This window comes from Protobothrops mucrosquamatus, unplaced genomic scaffold, assembly GCF_001527695.2.
Source record: "Protobothrops mucrosquamatus isolate PMUCROS unplaced genomic scaffold, P.Mucros_1.0 scaffold851, whole genome shotgun sequence".
In the NCBI taxonomy this organism is placed as follows: domain Eukaryota; kingdom Metazoa; phylum Chordata; class Lepidosauria; order Squamata; family Viperidae; genus Protobothrops; species Protobothrops mucrosquamatus.
In genome coordinates this window covers 739693-759387 of record NW_015387106.1, presented here as the reverse complement: position 1 = coordinate 759387, position 19695 = coordinate 739693, and the positions used below count along the sequence as shown (strand labels likewise).

Below are 19695 nucleotides of genomic sequence, written 5' to 3'. Positions count from 1 at the left end.
ATCTTCTGGAGTCCCTTTAAGCTCACGCCTACTGCTTCAGTGACTCCATCCAGCCACCCCATTCTCTGTCGTCCCCATCTTCTCTTACCCTCAATCTTTCCCAGCATTAGGCTCTTCTCCAGTGAGTCCTTCCTTCTCATTAGGTGGCCAAAGGACTTGAGTTTCAACTTCAGGATCTGGCCTTCTAAAGAGCAGTCAGGGTTGATCTCCTCTAGGACTGACCGGTTTGATCGCCTTGCAGTCCAGGGGACTCACAGGAGTCTTCTCCAGCACCAGAGTTCAAAGGCCTTCATTCTTTGGCGCTCAGCCTTTCTTATGCCCCAACTTTCACAGCCATACATTGCCACTGGGAAAACCATGCCCTTGACTATACGCACTTTTGTTGGCAGGGTGATGTCTCTGCTTTTTAGTATGCTGTCTAGATTTGGCAACTGGTTCATATTTATGACCGTGTCCGTGTCCCAAGGTCACGTGATCTCTTCTTGTGACCTTCTGACAAGCAAAGCCAATGGGGAAGCCAGATTTACTTAACAACTGTGGCAAGAAAGGTTGAAAACGGAGCAACAGAAATCTCGGGCGTTAGTTGTGGTTGTAAGTCAAGGGCTACCTGTATTAAATTTTTATGCCGCCCATCTGCCCTACAAGGTGACTCAGTCTAGGCAGCTTACAAGTGAGCTGTAAAATATTTCCCTGTCCCACTCTCTGGATGACAGAAAGCTGATCTGCTTCTGGGAGAAGTTAAAATTATGCTTTGGGAGCCCTCCCGGGTGTGTGTGTGTGTGTGTGTGTGTGTGTGTGTCCCATCCGAGCACCACAATGTACAATCCTTCTTAAACCCAAAGGCCCCTTTTTTGTTTTCAAAAACCTCCAAAATCCAGTTGCCTTTTGGGAAAAAAAGCACCTTAGGGATAACTATCACCTGGATCGGGGGTCTTCACACTTGGCCCTTTTATGACTTGCAGACTTCAACTTCCAGAATTCCTCAGCCAGGCACCCGTGCCTGGCTGAGGAATTCTGGGAGTTGAAGTCCACAAGTCATAAAAGGGCCAAGTGTGAAGACCCCTGACCCTGGATGATTGAAAGATCTCCATAGACAATCCTTCTTAAATTTAGGCTCATGATTTACTTCCCTTCCCGTCCGATTTCCCAAGAGCCAAGCAAAACCTCCAGGCTGCAGTCCTTGCAGACCGCAGCAGATGTCAGCAAAAGCCAGCAATTGGCAGACACACACACACACACACCCCATCCCCCCTGCTTCTCCTAATCTCTTCCCTGTTGCAACCCAATAGCTATTTTTTCCCTTGGCATCCTCAAAGGAGCTTCTTTTCCGATCTATACTGCCAATGCCTTCTCCATCCATTATCTGCAGAAAAAGTTCCCGTGACCAGTAATATGAAGATAAAACTCTCCAATAGTATGTATCTGTTAGGAAAGCCCTGCAGAAACGCCTCCTTTGAGCAACACACCCCAGTTCCCCCCCTACTTGCTCTTCTGGAGGTTACTACCCCCCCCCCCCTTCATCCATGGTCTTGTTGTGGACAGCAAGCTGAGATAGAAGCATATGAATTTGTAACTTTGGGAGAAGAAGAGCCTTCATTTTCCCCCAGCTGCTTGCAGAGAAGATAAGAGCATCCTGTCATACAGCATCACAGTCTGGTTTGGAGGCATCCCTGCTTCAGACAGGAAGGCGGTGCAGAGAGTGGTGAGGACGGCCGAAAAGATCATTGGCAGCTCCCTCCCTCCCTGCCATCCAGGACATGGCACAGAAGCGTTGCTTGAGCAGGGTCCATGTAAGATCATCTGGGACACTGCACATGCAACTGTTCTGCAACTGGTATAAAATTTCAAGGCCAGCAGAGAAGTTGACCTTCATGTTTTCCTTCTTTTGGGCTTGTTCTTCCCGTTTGGAAGCCACAACCCACTCTTCTTCTCTAAGCCCAGAAGCCCAGAGAATTCCTTTCCCCCAACAGTTTATATCAGCACTAAATCTGCAGTTGCGTTAGCCACACGGATTTCCATGCATTCTTTCCCCCCGTCAATATTTTTACAGTTGGGGGGGGAAAAAAACCCTCCAGGAAAATCAATTATAAGAGAATTGTAAGAGAATTGCTTGCACCTTATGTGTGTCGTTTTATATGCAGCTTTCCCTAATATATATTTGAGAAACATCCATGCTTTTATACAGAAATGCTACCGTTATCGTTTCAGCTCAACTAACCCTAATATATGTAATCTTCTTGATGCACCTTTCTCAAACAACTTCTCGGTGTGAATGAGAACACAAAAGGAAAAAGGCGTTTCACTGGATGGTGCAATTTTGCTCCCATTGAAATTGGGTGGCGGGTATGTTTACATCTTTGCCGCTGCTTGCACATTGGTCCTGCTTCTTTCAATCTTCCCTTCCTCTTAAGATTTGACTTTGGTCACTCACCTTTTCGGCTGGGGGGCCTTGAGGCCCAGGAGATCCTGCTTTTCCTGGAAAACCTGGAGGACCCTTAAAAACAAAAAAGACATCAGCAATGATTTTACAACTCTAAATATGCTACATTAGTAAGAAAAGATCTAAGTGTGGACTCTTGTAATAGGACAAGCAGGATTCCGCAGTCTGTCTAAATTACTTGAATTAGGCAACTATACATTTTTATTGCCTATCATAGGGAGGGGACAGGAACTCTGCAAAAACCAAAACTGCCCTCTAATTTTACTCATTATCCAATTTTGGAGCTTCCGAGATTTGAGTCGGCTCAGGTGCTTCACAGTATAATGAGATTTTGATGTGAGGCTATGCGCTCTGGTGAAAAGGACGCTGATCTCTGAATGGAAGATGAGTTGATATTTTGCCCTAGTGGGCCAAGAGGAGGCCCCGGCTGAGATTTTCCACCCCAAGGAGCAGTTAGGAAGTGAAAAAAACTGGCCAGAAGGTTGTGTGGTTCTGTGAAGATCTGATGAAATCTTTGTCAATGCTGCTAACATCGGATGTTCTTGCTTTGACAACAGATGGAAATGTAGCCATCTTTTCTCTATCGCTTTTAGGGTTCGTTGATGCTGGGAGGGGGAATGTGGATACGAGTCCAGCTAGTCATAACAATAATAACTCAGCCATGGGAACCCAAGGTCTTTGGGCCGAGAGTTGATAGAGTTTTGGTGGCTGGAGAGCTGGGGAGAAAGCCCACGCTTCAAGCTAATTGGGGAATGTGATTTATGACTGTTAATTGGAGGAGGGAATTGTGCTTTACTACTTTGTGCCAAGGGGAGGGGAATTCAGTTTTTGGCTTTAACTATGTAGTGCCAATACTTTGTTTCTCGAATAAAAGATTCTTTACGGTAAACAATGCCTCGAAGTTCTTTTGAAGAGTTTCATCTGTCGGAACCATGACAGTCTTCACAGGTTGTGCCTTTGGTTAGCTTTAAGCAGAATTTTTCATGCTGATGTTCTCCAGCTATGCTGGACTACTAGTTCCCAACTAGCATGGTCCAAACTATATCTGTAGGGCACCAGATTGGAGAACGAGGATTGGAAGCTCGTGAAAAGTTAGTTTGTGGTCTATCTTTTCCATTTCTGTACTGCCAGAGAAAGGACTGGGACATTTGTTTTTTGAGCTTGGTTGTTTTCTTAAAAATGCTTGTTACCCAACTAGGTAACATCATCGGTGTTCTGATGATGTTACCTAGTTGGGTAATGAAATGTGTGCTAGAAAACAACCAAGCTCAGACAGCAGCCAGGAGCCCACATTTCAACACATATTCTCTTCTGTTAGTACATTTGGTTTTCTCACACTTGTACTGCCTTTCTTAAACATATTTCTCCTGGGGATCTTATCCCTAAAGAGAATCTTAAAGAATGTCATTGGGATCTAATGCAAGAGGCTCTGTGATTCTTTATTTATGGCCATGCACTGTTTCAGCTCACAGACATTTTACAAATGTGATTGTGTAAGGAGACTGACACTCCAGAACAAAATATTTTGGGATGTGCCAAACTTACTGGTGCCCCCGGAAAGCCAGGCTGGCCTTGAAAACCCTGGGGATAAAATAAATGCAGATTAATACTCAGCAATGCCCAAGATAAGGCAATATAACCCCCTGAATGCAAGCTGTGCTGATCTGAAAAGCTAAGCAGAATAAATCCAGATTAGCATTTTGGAGGGGAGACCACAATGAAATCTCAGGGAAGCTGAAAAACGCTCTCAGAAGAAAGCAAATAACTTCCGTACTGGACAAAGACAAATAACTTCCGTACTGGATTTCTGTATTATGTCCATTTACTCAGGTGGCATCAAGCTCTTAAGAGACTTCTTTATTTCCCCCTCCCCTCCCCTCTTGTCCCCTTCCCTTCACCAAAGAAAACTTTAGGATATTGCTGGTGGCGCAAAGCCCCATCTGCGGGATGCAGGCAGTACATGAAACCACGCCCCCTCCAGTCCGCAGAAAAACCTCTCTCCACGGAACCGGTCCCTGGTGCCCAAAAGGTTGGGGACCTCTGATCTAAGCAACTGTGACAAGGAAGGTTGTAAACGGGGCAAAATTCACTTAAGAAATGTCTCACTTAGCAACAGAAATTTTGGGCTCAATTGTGGTCATAAGCTGAGGACTACCTCTATGGCCAAAACAGTCAAGATGGTGGCCACGATGGGGCGATGAAAGCTATACCCATTTTTTATGGGTGTTATATGTCCAAGGCTATAAAAAAACTGTCACGGTTGACTCGCTACGCAGCCCCACTCACAACCAGACAACAGTAACGGATGGGGAGAGGGAAGGTATTGGAATGTAAGGGAGGCGTGGGAGGGAAATGTGGAATGCAAATGTGCCGACTGGAAGCCTGAAACAGACCCAACACCCCAAAGTCATCAGCTGGGAACATCCAAGGCAGACAGACCACTCCCAAAACAACAAAAGTGCAAATGATTGGTGGATAATGGGAGGGCCAGGGGGGAAAAGGGAACATTTTCCTATGCCCGTGGCGGCGAACCTATGGGACGCATGCCACAGGTTGCACTCAGAGCCCTCTCTGTGGGCACGTGCGCTGTTGCCCCAGTCCTAGGCCTTCAGCTGGGTTTTATAAAACCTTTTCGCTTTAGGCCTCTGCCGCCGTGTGCAAAAAAAGGTTCAACCAATCAATCAATTTCAACTTCTCGCGGGAAAAAAAAGATCTTGCAAAATTGGAATTGATTTGATTGAACTTTTTAGTCCCACCCAGTCTGCCGTTACCACCGCAGTCACACCCATACAATGGGCCACACCCACCTAATGGGCTATGCCCTCCTGGCACCCGACGATACATACGTGGGTTTTGGGTTGCAGTTTGGGCACTCGGTCTCTAAAAAGTTCGCCATCACTACCCTATGCTGTTACAGGCGAAATCATTAGAACTGGCTTTTCTACTTGTACCCATATGGAATTTTCAGTAAAGGCTTACTCTTGCTAAAAAGAATGACTCGAGAGAGTCTAACCAGTGGGACGGTTGACATAAAACAGACAGAATTTTAACTGCACCAGCTCAGCTGTCCTCAACCTTTTCGACCATGCCCTGCAGACACTCCTGTAGCACTCCAGATCAAGCCTCCAGCAGAGACTAGAGGGATAAACACTCAAGGCGGTGCGGCACAGGGACAATACTGCAGTTCCAGAAGACTAGGACACCCTCCCTCCTTCTGGATGTAGCCTGTGGGCACGTTGGCCCATGCGGTGGCCGCTTTCAGAGTGGAAAACACTTCTGGCCCAGAATATCTTACCTGGTCTCCTTTTTCTCCTGAGCTGCCTGGCAATCCTCGTTCTCCTCTGGGACCCTGATGCAAGGAGAGAATAACAATGGCGTTCTTTGCCTGTAGTTGTTGCAACTTTTTGGCAGACCTGAAGTTCTCCCTGGGCTGGTTAGCCAGTGTCTGGCAGGTAACTTAGGTGATGAATGAATGAAAGCTGGAACCTTTGTCCCTGACCTGCTCCTTCTCAATCTGTAGAGCAGCGTTGAATCCAGAGAACCCTTCAGATAATCAGAGCCCTCACCACCAGCCCGGTGTGATAAACTCCAGAGTCAGGTTCACCTCCTTAGGGAGAACTAGGACCCCAGATCATATATAAAGTACATGTCAAGACTGCTAACATCAGATGTTCTTGCTTGACATATATGAAGAAGCAAGCATGTTTTATTTAACCTGTATATCCCTTCTAGAGTTAAAGTTAGACAATGTTAGAATAGCGGGTGGGAAAGTATGTACTTGGGGGGATAGTTAGCCACAACAATATTTCAGTACAGTATTTCCAAGGTCAGTTGTAACTAAAGGAGTTGCGGGAGGGAAAGTTCACACTTCAAACTAATTGGAGAACGTGATTGATGACTGTAAAATGAAGGAGTGAGTTATGCTTTGTTACGAGTGATTGGGGGAGGGAGGATTCAGTTTTTGGCTTCATTATGTATGTGCCGAAGCTATGTAGCAATAAAAGGATTCTTTAAGGAAAACAAAGCCTCAAAGTTCTTTGAAAAGCTTCTTCTTTCGGAACCCATGACAGTACACACAGTATATTTCCTTCCTGCATTCTCAAAAATGCTAAGAAGTATATATATCTAAGGAAATCACAAAAGTTTGCCCTGTTCACTCAACCTCTGATACCCAACCTTTGACGCTGCCCCTTCCTTTCTGTTGCCTGTTTTTAGATTGGAAACCCCTCAAGGAAAGACCTATCAAACCTGTTGTTTGCAAAACATAAATAGGTTCCCATCAAACCATTTGCTACAGAAGGCAAGGCTTGCTGCAGCTCCGGGTGCTCGGAGGTGGTGGAGGCCTCAAGATCTCGTGGACTATAACACCCAGAATTTCCACCCACCAGATGCCTTGGTTGCAACCAAAGGTCCGATGGGTCATTTCACGCCATGCGTAACTGAGCTGGTGAGCTTACCGAGGGTCCTATGGGTCCTATAGGTCCATCTGTGCCAGGGGGCCCCTGGAGAGCAAAAGGAGACATTTCATCAGTAGCATCCCTAGACATTAGTGGAGGATGGAAATGGAGGAGATCATTTCTTGAATTGGCAATTGTTGACCTAACAATAATGCCTTCGGAGAGTAAGACAGTTTTAAAAAGGATCAAGTGCACAGTTCCATAAACCTGTTTATTATTTGTATTTACTAAATTGCAGACTTAATAAATCTAGTGTAATATATAAATAAAAACGATGAGAGCCTTGACATCCATGGTGAGAGTGGGGTAGAATTTATGGGACATCATTCCACAGATAGTTATGCCTTACTGAGATGCTCATAAAAATTGTTTTATCAACACTGAACTGTGAAATCTGCCAGGGGAGCTTCTAAAGTCCTTTTTTTTTTTAACCTCAAAGAACCACAGTCAGTTGCTGTAGGTCGGCCTTTGACTTACATTCTGGCAGGAGATGGTAGATGTTGTGGCAAAAACCTCTAAAAAGGGTCAGGTTTTGGAAAGGTTAATGTATAGCAATTTGAGCGAGATGGTCTTCGGAATTAGAACACACTCTCTCAACTCATCAGTCTTCTTCAGACAATGCACCCGTGATGGAGCTCAACTCTTTTGATTGTTGGTGATCTAGTCCCTGCCTTCCCTTCCTTTCAGTTCTTCCCACACATTCTGTAGACCACATGAAGTGAATGGGTGGGAAATGGTGTTAATTAGCTTCTTTAAGTATCTGGGGTTTTTTCTGGGTAAACTGGAATTGTCCTTTTCTTTGGCAAGAGACAACGTATTTTTGGAAGAACTAGCCCGTTAATAGTCATTAAACAGCCTCCCTCCTTCTCCAGTTCCTCACAGTTCTGTTAATGGCTTCATCTTCCATTCCATCAGCTCTCTTTCCTTATCCTCCAGTATGTTCTGTAACTTAGGTTTGTAAAATGTCTTTTCCATTTCCAATATTATCATTGTGTCTTCTAAGTTTTCATTTATCTGAGTCTGGTCGTTAGTTTCTTCCTTTAGATCATCAATGTTTGTGTCAGCATTCTCTAGTTTTCCTTCTATTTTCTGGGTTGCTGGTTTCTTCTCTGTAGTTATTTTCTGAGTTTGTAGATTTAAATTAGAAAATTGTTCTTTTATCTCCTTTGTGTTATTTTTAACCTGATCACAAGCTAAAGCAATTGTTTCTTGTATTAATTTCAACATGGAGAGAATTTCTTTCTGTGGTTCATCATTATTTTCTTGGTGATATGGCAAACTGAGGCTACTGGGGACAGATGTTAAGGATGTTTTTTTACTATTTAGAGCTAAGTATGGAACATCCATTTTATTTTATTTTTTGTAAGTAGTCTTTATAAATTTATCCAACCAAAAAGCCGTTCCTAAACCTCCCCTAAGCAGATATAAGTAAAATTCATTTTTTTCTGTCCAATGAGAAATATATTCTTTCTGTCCAGGGAGAAAAAAGAACCATTAAAGGTTGTTTAACAATCAAGATTTATAATCCAAAGTGTTCTATATGTTTCTTCTACAGGAAACTAGTTCCACAAGACAGTTCTGAAAGTCAGTATTTGTGTTCATAATTCAGACAGGCCAATTTTAGAGTAATATTATCATCTCTGCCACACAGATAAGCAGCCCCCAAGTCTGTTCCTTTTTTCTCAGCTGCAATTCTCAATAGTAAAAGCTTCCAAGGCCAGCCAAAGTCTTATCTAATTTTGGGCTTCAAGCCAGGTTTCTTTTAGGCATAAATAAGTTGTAGTGCCATAATTCACCACTAGATGTCATCAATGCCATTTTTCAGTTTTTAAATCCAAAACATATTGTAAACTTTTCAAGTCTTTTTTTTTTAAAAAAGGTCTTAAAAACACTTTTAGTCCCCAAATTTCCAAGCCAATTCCAAATTAGTCTTATAGGTTTCTCTATTTTCCCCAAGTAATTAACTAACTGCTTTTCTTTTCTGAGGGAATGGTGCGGAAATTCCCTTTCCCTCTCTCATTGGGGAGAGTGCTTTGGGTAGATTTTCAGGAAGAGGTCTTAAAATCATAAAGAGAGGATCAGGTCTCACCCAGTTTCATTTACGTTGCTGTAAGATTGCTTGATAGTGCTTGTTGTCTTCCGTTGTCAGCAACTTTGGACTGGCTACACGAATGTGGCCAGTCTTTTCCCACCGGTTTGGAGGGCTTCCTCAGATTAAACGGGAGGGCTACCGCCCCCTGTGATCAACAAGGGTCCCCTCCTTGCTTGCCGCCTCTACGGGGTGACTTTCAACCCCTTTCCAAGGTCCCCCAGCAGGGCGAAATCAAACGCAAAAGACAGAGCCCCGTCTTCCTGCATCTGCATTGCCACAACATCAAAACTGGAAGTCTCCACTCATTGCTTCTTGTCTTGCCTCCAGTTGCTTTGGAGAGTCAATTCCCTCTTCTCTTGTGACATTCCCTCAAGTACTGGAAGACAGCTGTCATGTCAACAAATTCCTTATCCACAGAAATGATAGAGGAGAATACATCAAGAATTTATGGAATGGCAGGCTTTTGATCAGAATGTTGTTTGATATCCAGGAAATCTGCTTTAGCTAAAACAGTGTTTCTCAATCTGGGCAGCTTGAAGATACGTGGGCTTCAACTCCCAGAATTCCCCAGCTAGTTGAAATCCACACAACTTCAAGATGTCATTGTTGAGAAACGTTACACTAAAACCAGGGCTGCCTCTTTGTTTAGCAATGCTCTTAAAGTGCAGCAACCTACCTCGCCAAGGTATTTCATATTTACCTAACTTAATATGAATCTTAATGCATTTCTTGCCCTTTCGTATTCCCACTTCCAGGCTGATTTATAGCACTGTTAAACAGTTAAAGCAATAAATTAAAACACTTTTTTTTTAAAAAAAAAAATGCAGATGTAGCTACTATGGAATAAAATGGATACCAATGATATTTTAAAAATCCTCTGAGGATATATGAGTCTTGGGGCTGCAAAGATAGGAAAGAGCTTTGCAAAAAAAAGAGAGAGGTGGGTTATAAGAAAAAAAAAAAGGATTTTCTTCTCCATCCACAAATCTCCCAATCTCTGAGGTGAACTCTGAAAAAAGTCCAGGAAAAGACACTTTTCCCAGTTACTTACCGATTCTCCTTTCTCTCCTGGGGGTCCAACATAGCCCCGTTCCCCTTTGGAACCCTAATGGCAGGCAAACACATAAACATGAAAACAGAAATATTGCCAGCAGCACAACGAGAACAATTTTTTCCCCTTTTCCATTCAGTCATTTCCGATTCTCAGAGTCTCCCTGGATATGCATGTCCCTGCAGTTTTCTTGATAGGGTTTTGCAGAAGTGATTTCCCACTTCCTGTTTCTTAGGGCTGAGAAAGAGCGATTGGCCCGAGGTCACCCAGCTAAATTTGTGTCCAGGTTGGTACTAGATCTCCCAGTCTCCTGATGTCTAGCCTGGTGGCGTCACCATTACACTAAACTAGCAATTAATGACAGCTAAAACTGTCAGGTGTTGCACTGCGGCAACACCCAAGGATTCCCTTTTTCTTCCATTCTCCTGCTTTGCAAATAATAATAAAATAATAAAAGTTTTGCAAATATTTTTTTTATAAAAGGTCAAACGACTTTTAGCAAACTCTGCTTTTGAAACCAACATTTTAGATTTCCAAATATGGATTCTAAAATGGTAAAAAAATTAACATTCATGAACAGTTTTAACACCACGGGTGTCAAACTTGCGACGTCACGTGACGTGTCACGACGTATCGCGACTTTTTTCCCATGGCTGGCAATGGGGTGGGCGCGGTTTTGGCGTGACGCATCCGGACTGCGGGCCGGCAGTTTGACACCCTTGGTTTACACTTTCCCCTACATCCAATGAAAATCCAATAGGGCAGTGGTTCTCAACCTTCCTAATGCCGCGACCCTTTAATACAGTTCCTCATGTTGTGGTGACCCCCAATCCCCCATCCAGCTGGCCAGGGAGGGGGGGAAGGCCTGGTTGGAGAAGCGCCCAGGCGGGGAGAGGGAGAGAGAGAGAGATAGAGAGAGAGAGAGAAGAGGAGGGCAAGGAGATAGAGGAGCGGTGTCTCGGTTCCTAAGACCATCGGAAATATGTGTTTTCCGATGGTCTTAGGCGACCCCTGTGAAAGGGTTGTTCGACCCCCAAAGGGGTCCCGACCCACAGGTTGAGAACCACTGCAATAGGGCTTAAGAGGATATGCTAAAGAGAGTCACGTGTGAAGAAGAGAAATGTGAGCAAACTTTGGGTCAGAAGAAAGTCTTTGAGTTTGTTTTTTCTACAAGGCAATTCTGCTCCACTATGGATGGCTGATGATCACCCAATGTCTTTCATGGGATTCAGAAAATAGTTTTTGGGTGGCCCTGGGTTCCTTCTAAAGTCCAAAGGCAAGGCATTGTGTAGCCACTCGGCCCATCTCTTTGGCAGGAGCTAGGAGACCTATCTGGAGCCATGGAACTCCAAGGATGATCTGTCTGTCCATCTCTATCTATTTTTCTAATTTATATGCTGCCCATTTCATTCTGCAAACTGACTCTGGGCGGCTTACAATTAAAACCATAAATATAAAAATATTTAAAACATTAGATACAAAGGTGAGAAACACAAGGCAAGATCGGTAGAGTGTTGGCCTGTTCCCTGTCAATCCATCAGTCACCTTCAACATGGAGCGCTCCCATCAGCACTTAAGCCAACTAGCAGAGCCAGATTTTGAAACTCTTCTGAGGGCTAAAAGGATCGTTTCTGCTTAGCTGAACTGCCCTCACTGGTCTGTGGCAGTGGAGACAATTAAGAAGATGGAGTACAAGGCACACACACCCCTTGAGATCCTGGAGAAAGAAGGGATACAAAGATAGGTCATACTCACCGGGAGCCCGGGGGGTCCTACTGATCCAGGATATCCGGGCTGACCTGGAGGACCCTGAAGAGAAGAACATTGAAAACATCTCAATTCAGGCTAGGATTGAGACTTCAAGTTAACCTGATAGAACCAGGTTATGGCATCTGCACAATTGCATTCCGATGTTCAGATAGAGCTAGAACAGGCAAGCCATCCTTTTCTCATTTAACCCCTTCTGCAATATGCAGCAGAATCAGTGTCCTTGTGCTCAATTTTCTAGAACACGAAGTAGTGGCCCTAAAGTACTTCTTGGTTATCTTGTCAGGTCCTCATTCCGAATAATAAAGGGGTGGGTAGCCATTCTCTTCTACTTCAACCTTACAGATCAAATGAGGATTCCAACCAGATTAGACTTTCTTAGATCTAGATTAAATTAAACCAAGAATTTCTTAGATTAAAATTGCAGTCGTGGAACTAAGGCAATGTTTTTCAACCACTTGGCCACTTTAAGACGTGTGAACTTCAATTCCCAGAATTCCCCAGCTAGGAAGGGAAACTACTGGCCCCAGCTAGTGGCTAAGATTGAGAAACACCAAATTAAGGGATAGAGACAGCGAGAGAGAGATTACTGTAGGATGGAAAAGGGAGCCTTGAATGCATGAAACCTCTCTAGATTTGTACACTGTGTAGCTACTATGTTCAGATGATAGGCTTAACTAAATCAGCAGCAAAATTGCTGGCTACTCTGATGATTAAGCTTTTATTTCAGGGAGTTGGGGGCAGTAGGTGGTGGTACTCAGCTCATAGTTCCTACTGTGCAAACTCTAAGCAGATTAATTCAGTAATAAGCTTAAGCATGCTAAGACATTCTATGGACCTTTTCTGGTTTACCTGGCCTTGCCTCCCTATCATGGGAGCCATCACTTTAAATCAGGAGGGCTAAGTCTTTGGGGATGATTGGGTATTTTGATAGCACGTAGCAAGTGTTTTCACAAAATAATTTCTGTTTCGAATGTGGCTAGTTACAATGTCCTCACTTCGCAGAAGACAAGGAGATGTTCTTCACCAACCCATTTAAATGTCTTCCCTTCCAACTTTCACTAGCACTCTTGTTTGATTTTTTTGCCCCCCTCTAGGCAGATAGGGACCCTTTTAAAGAACTCAATGGAATATTGTCACTTTCGTGGCATCTTCAAAGGAAATAAATCCCTCTAGAGTTCTCCATTTACTTGTTAGTGTAATTAGAAGAATCTATTTAACTCATTTAAATCAGAGATAGAAGGGGCCCAACAACAGCTGGATGCTCACGGACACAACCTCTAATTATAGGTTTTTCCAGATCTGATATCAGCTGTTTGTGGTTGATTACAAGGGAAACACTTTTCAGATTTTCCATCACCCGCTTAAAAAAAAAAAAAAAAGGTATCTGGGCATTCCAGCTCCTGCTTCAAATCATCTGTAACTTGTTATTTGAGGCATTCAGACTCATGATCACACCAAAGTGTTCTCAATCAGTCCCAACGGCATCCATCCATGAGACTTTTCATCAGTCGTCTAAGCCGTGCAATTGACAGGTGTTCAGACTTGTCTTTCCCAACCTACAAATTGTAGTCTCAACCGATCTGTAGAGAGCCACGCGGGAGAGAACCGGTCTCAATCAACAAGCTCCATGCATAGCTCAAGGCTTGTCTGAAATTATCAGTTGGATCCAACACTCACTGGCTCTCCCTTGGATCCATGGATTCCAACTGGCCCACGTTCGCCCTGGAGTCCCTTCGGAAAGAAAAAAGAGACAGGATATGTTTCATGTCTTCTGCCCTCCCATTTAACTGAACCACACTTGCGAGGGTGGTCTCTCTAGCTATGTACCTGGGAACAGGCTGGGAACAGATGGAGAATAAGTTATAGAAAGAGGAATACAGCATAAGTAGTCTCGAGGTAGTCACCACTTCTTTAATTAATCACTGGTGCCTGGAAAGCTACCATCAGCATCTGGAACACAGTTTTCCATAGCTTTTTCTAGGCTTATAGATCAATAACATTCACACAGATTTTTATTGGTTAGACACCCGATTAGCCAGGTTTTAGAAGGGCAGTGTTTGCAGCAACAATTCTGAGCACGCACGACATTGCTAATTGAGACAAGGCACAATCAAAACGGGTTTGGATCATGATCTGGGCAATATCTAGAGGACAGAATATTCACAAACATTCTCTCTCTCTCTCTCTCTCTCTCTCTCTCTCTCTCTCTCTCTCTCTCTCTCTCTCTCTCTCTCTCTCTCTCTCCCCCTCTCTCTCTAACACACACACAAAACACCCACCCACACATTTTGTTCCAAATACAGGAAGTCCTCGCTTAGTGGCCAAAATTGGGACTCCGTTGTTAGCACTGCAGTTGCTAAGCAAATCGTCGCATGATTGCACTTACAATTTTATTTCTGCCATCTCTTATTAACTCTAATCGCAAGCTGGTTGCAGAGCATCCGGACAGCAATCACGTGACTGCAGGAGGCTGCAGTGGTGATTCAATGCGAGGATTGGCCATAAAGTTATTTTTTACAGCGCTGTAATATTGAACGGGCATTAAATGAGATAAGCAAGGTAAGCAAGGGCCACCTGTGTAAGGTCTGAATTGTCCCCTGAAGACAGATCCCAATCCCCACAAAGCACTTTCCGAAACCTTGCTAGATGAAAAGGACTAACTCTGGGTGTCTTGTGATCTAGGGAAAGCTTTCTGTGAATATTCGTGGCAGCATGTGGTGCAGAAAAAAAAATATCATCAAATGTTTAGTGTGTACATCTAAATTCCAAGACCAAGTGAATGGTATTATGTGGCTGTCACATTTCCTGTATTAGCATCTCGGAAGCTCTAGAGAAGATGAATTCGTTATCAAATTATTTCACTGTTTTCTTCTCTTTACTACTTACACAAGAACCATTGAATCTGATTAGATTCCACTTCAGTCTCCATTACTGATCGTGGCCAACAATTTCAGATTAAAGTCACAATTCAGTCATAATTCATAATTCAATGGGAACTGATGACTAGTTCCCACAGAAAATAATGGACTCAATCTTACGTTGCAATCAAGTACAAAATTTCTCTCAGAGAAATCTATCTATCTATCTATCTATCTATCTATCTATCTATCTATCTATCTATCTATCTATCTATCTATCTATCTATCTATCTATCTATCTATCTATCGTCTACATTGATCTATCATTTATCAATCTCTCTCACACACACACACATCAAAGGTAGATAAATTTTGTTGGTCTGTGACTATAATAAAGATTGACTGATTGATTTAGGTAATCTACCTACATACCTATCATCCATCCACCTCTTTCTTTTTCTTTCTTTCTTTCTTTCTTTCTTTCTTTCTTTCTTTCTTTCTTTCTTTCTTTCTTTCTTTCTTTCTTTCTTTCTTTCTTTCTTTCTCTTTCTTTTCTCTTTCTTTCTTTCTTTCTTTTTTGCTGTCATTCTAACATTGTAAATGTTCAATCACTAATTTTTTTCACTAACTTCCATCTTGTCCTTCCACTATATAATAATTTTTCCTCTTATGCTGGATAAATTCTTTCCTTCAGAGGCCCTGCCCTTCACCCAGCTCCTTCCTCTGTGATCATGTCAGGACCATGAGGACTACATGTGAAGCACCACTAAAAGGACAGAATTTGAAAATGGGCTGTAACATAGGACCAAGTTCTGATTGAAGATATGAACCAGGAAAAAGTTAGCAAAAATAGACGGATCAAAAATTATGCAAGATGTTATTTCCTTAGGAAACACCCATTTTTACGTTGAGCAAAAGGCTGAAGAAGGCAAGATTTCTTCAGGGTGGGTCAAAAAGACGCAACCATGTAAAAAAATATATTATGGGGCTTTGATTGCATTATTATAGCCTGAAGTTTACTTTTTTGACCCCACCCCATTGACTTATCTGGAAGAGAATTATATTTTGATAATTGTCCCCTCCTTTTTCTTATGATAGATCATCCTGGATACCAGTCAGTTTGGGTCCAAGGCCTGGAACTGGACCCACTAGTAGAGTCAGCAAGTAATTCATGCCATAAGTTTATTGTAGGAGAAAATGGTTGTGTTCGGGAGGAATGGAGTTTTGTTTTATCACGGCATCAAATATTCCTAAAATGCTTCTAGAATATGGTTTTTCATTGTGTAACTGAAGAATGCAATTGAAGGGGGGGAGGCAATCACTTTTTACTAACTTAAGGTGTGTTTTTTTTCTGCACCACAATTATGAAATATTGGTTGTTTTTTTTTACAAAGGCTGCCTACAGATTTCTTTTCTATTTTCATATTCTGATGTGCCAAATTAACAAAGGAAGGATTTGAGGGCTAAGACTGTTTTTCTTACTTGCAGATAGTCAAACTAGGAAAATTGGACAGTCTTTCTACCTGCAGCACCAAGACAGAAAATGACTTATACTTTTCTTGCTAAACCATTGGAAAAGGAAGCATTTTGGCCAACATTGTATTCATTCCCCTTTGTGCCCTTGAAGAAGTTCAGCCATGAAAGGCTTCAGTTCTACTTCCTCATCTGTAGACCCAAAGAGATTCTGAATTTTCCTACTAAATGCAAGGACTACCCCAATTTGCCATCTCCCCTAAGAACTTCTGGTGACTGTCAGAGAAAACAATGCTTGCGGTTGACATGGTTGCTTGTAGGACCCAGTTTGTGCATTCATCCAGTCAATGGAGATGTCTCCAGAGACTCTTTAGTATCCAGACATCCCACATCACAAGCATCCCTCAACTATAATTGCTTGCTAAGTGCAGAAAGATCTACACAACCTATACCACAAGAGTGAATCTCCATTAATTACATCACCCACGAATGTGGGAGGCTTTCACGAGCCATTGCAGGGTGGAGTTAGTTGAGGTTACATGGTGATGGCTTTTATTGGACGTACTCTTGACACCAGACAGTGACAGGGCCACATCACGGAGCGATTAATCACACAGACTGGGAGTTACAATGTCATTAGTGAGATGAGAATTAGGAAATGAATGAATGGTGGTGATGGTCAAGTGAGGGTACAATGACTGCTTCAAGACCCCAAAGCACAACTCACAGACATGACAAGGGAGGGCTCTTTAGTTTAGAAAAGTGACAGCTTCCTCTCAAGTCCACAGATTCTTTCTCAGGTATGTATTTGAACCTGGGTCCAACTGCTTCTTCTGAAGCGAGTCAGCTCAGTAGATATTCATGACTAGGGTTTGATTGATAAGCTAAGCCCTGAGGTAAAAATTGTGTGTTGGAATCAGCTTTACGTGAAATATCTTTGGGGAGAAATATCAGCTGTCTAGAGGTAATCAGTCTTCTCACTGCCGGATAAATTGTTCCAAACCCAGAATACCCATATCGCAAGTTGGGATTGTGGAATCTTCTAGTTTATTTTTCTGAGGGAAGGCTGAAGAAGGATCCTTGCCCTTAAATGGGAATTCTCTAGATCAAGTGAACCCCGTGTTGCCTGTGGGAACTAGACAGCTTTATATCACCACTGATCTCAGGTAACTTCGGAAGGGAAAGAGCTAATTGAAGGAAACGTTCTAGACCGCATCCCTGAGCCAGGAGGAGGAGGAGAGCCGAGGAAGAGCTACAGGCCAGGTGGCAGCATGTGGGAGAATAGGCTGGCTGAGATATTAGACCCAGAACCTGGAGAAAAAGGGAGGAAGAAGGATGAGAAGCCAAACAAACAGCAGCAACAAAGGACTGCACAGAGCGCGTGCTTTATCGGTTCTTACAGGTAATCCAGGTGGGCCAGGCACTCCCGGAAAACCTGGGGGGCCCTACAGGAAGAAACAGGGAGGTCATCACTCAGTCATCATATTGGCTGGACTAGGGAAAGCAGGCAAACAAGGGAACTATGGTTGAAGAGAAGGCCAATCTTTCACAACATTTTATGCATTTCTTCTTAACTCAAGAGTAAACTTTCAAGTTCTACTCCTCCAAATAGCTGCCGAGAGAAGAAACAGTGGCCCATCCCTCCCTTCCTGGGGGTGGGGTGGGGTGAGGTAAACAGGACGTTGGTAGGACCAGAATTGGCTGGGCGGTTGGTGAAGAGCAGGATGGTAGCCACCCAACTGAACACTATCCAGTTGTAGAAGCATAATGTTCCCCATGGATCACACACTGAGGGGAAAGCTGGCCTTAATTTGGCTTTATCTTCTTAGACAGGCATCAGATTATACTAACACATGGTGTGGTGGTGGTGGTGGGGGGGTTAAAGGCTTAAGGGAGAAGATCTAAGCAGAAGTTGGCACAAAGGATATACTCACAGTTGGTCCAGGAGGGCCTGGAGAACCTCGTAAGCCTGGTGGACCCTAAGGAGAAGCCAAGACAACATTCATTTCTGAATCCAAGGATCTGCAATACCATTATGGCTGCTTGATCTCTCCAAATGGCTTTACCTGCTCGCCCCTCTGTCCAGGATAGCCAGGGCTTCCAGGATGTCCTCCAGCACAATCAGGATCATTGTTGTCGGGCTGGAAGAGAAGACAAGATGTCTCATTCTGTTTTTTCCAAGTAGTTAATAATTCTAACGGTCACCGTTTCCTGACAGATTTCTCCCTCCTTCCAGGCTTCTACTCACTCTAAAGCTTTCCAAAAGGCCAAACGTAAATATTATTTAAGATTAAATCTTGAGAATGAAGCACTCTCCCCATTAAAACTGTCTCCATCCAAATCTGGAATTCCACCCTACCTATGAACATCCATTGTTTGCTTGAAATCTCATTTAACTGACTGCTGGCTAGCCATGGATTAAGACTGGGGATTACCAGGGATAAGATTTCACGACTTAAGAAGGAGTCAAATGAGATTTTTTTTGGACCAATCTTTGGTGGAACCGAATGTGAGAACCCCTGGCTGATTGCATGAGTGAACAGGATTCAGTAGAGGACCCTCCATTTCTCTTGGCCCAGAGTAAATGGCGTGAGTGAATTTTATCAGGGCTGATTTACATTGTATATTTACATGCCTTGTTGAGTACAGACACAATATTTCTAGGCTTAGAACTATTCTGAAGGCCAGGCTAGATGCCACACCAGGAGATTGTTAGGTAGCCAACCTTCCCCCCGCCCTTTCTTAAATGGAAAATGCACTTGCCAGGCTCCTAGACTGCAATAACTCTTGCCTAACTGAACCATATACTGTAGAGCAGGGGTCTGCAACCTTGACAACTTTAAGACTTGTGGACTTCAGCTCCCAGATAGTTGTTGTAGTGCTGATAGCTGATAGCTAGACACAGTTAATAATAATAATAATAACAATAACAATAATAATGATCATAAAATAGAGAAAGTCATAGAAAATGATAAAATTAAATTGCTGTGGGACTTCAGAATTCAAACAGACAAGCACTTGCAACATAACACCCCGGACTTAATAACTGTCGATAAGAAAGACAAAAAAGTCTGGATAGTGGACGTGGCAGTGCCTGGAGACAGCAGAATAGACGAGAAAGAACTGGAGAAGATCACAAAATACAAAGACCTACAAATAGAAATAGAAAGACTGTGGCAAAAGCAAGCAAGGGTAGTACCAATAGTAATAAGTGCCTTGGGTGCAATCCCAAAACAACTGGAGCACCACTTGAACACCATTGGCATTGACAAATTCACCATTAGTCAATTGCAAAAGGTGGCCTTACTAGGAACTGCTTCCATCCTGCGATGATATCTGTAATACCATCAAACATCCACATCTGCCTATCCCAGGTCCTTGGTAAGGACTCGATAGGTAGACAAAATGCCAAATCCAGTCTGAACATCTGGCTGACTGTGCAATGATCAATAATAATAATAATAATATATGGTATCAACAGAATGAAGAATTGATACAATAACTCACTCCTATCCAACTTAAGATCACAATTAAAACACAGAGCCTCAGAAATG

General features: G+C 43.1%; 1 protein-coding gene across 1 annotated transcript in view; it reads right to left on the bottom strand.

Annotated features, from left to right (window-relative positions):
- COL16A1 (collagen type XVI alpha 1 chain) overlaps positions 1-19695 on the bottom strand; it is a 203642-nt gene that overhangs the window by 20381 nt on the left and 163566 nt on the right. The window contains exons 44-53 of the mRNA XM_029284696.1: positions 18208-18282; positions 18076-18120; positions 17542-17586; positions 13488-13541; positions 11796-11849; positions 10041-10094; positions 6898-6942; positions 5736-5789; positions 3986-4021; positions 2432-2494 (exon numbers count right to left, since the gene is read on the bottom strand). Coding sequence (XP_029140529.1) covers positions 2432-2494; positions 3986-4021; positions 5736-5789; positions 6898-6942; positions 10041-10094; positions 11796-11849; positions 13488-13541; positions 17542-17586; positions 18076-18120; positions 18208-18282 — 525 coding nt within the window. The remainder of the gene's footprint in view (positions 1-2431; positions 2495-3985; positions 4022-5735; positions 5790-6897; positions 6943-10040; positions 10095-11795; positions 11850-13487; positions 13542-17541; positions 17587-18075; positions 18121-18207; positions 18283-19695) is intronic.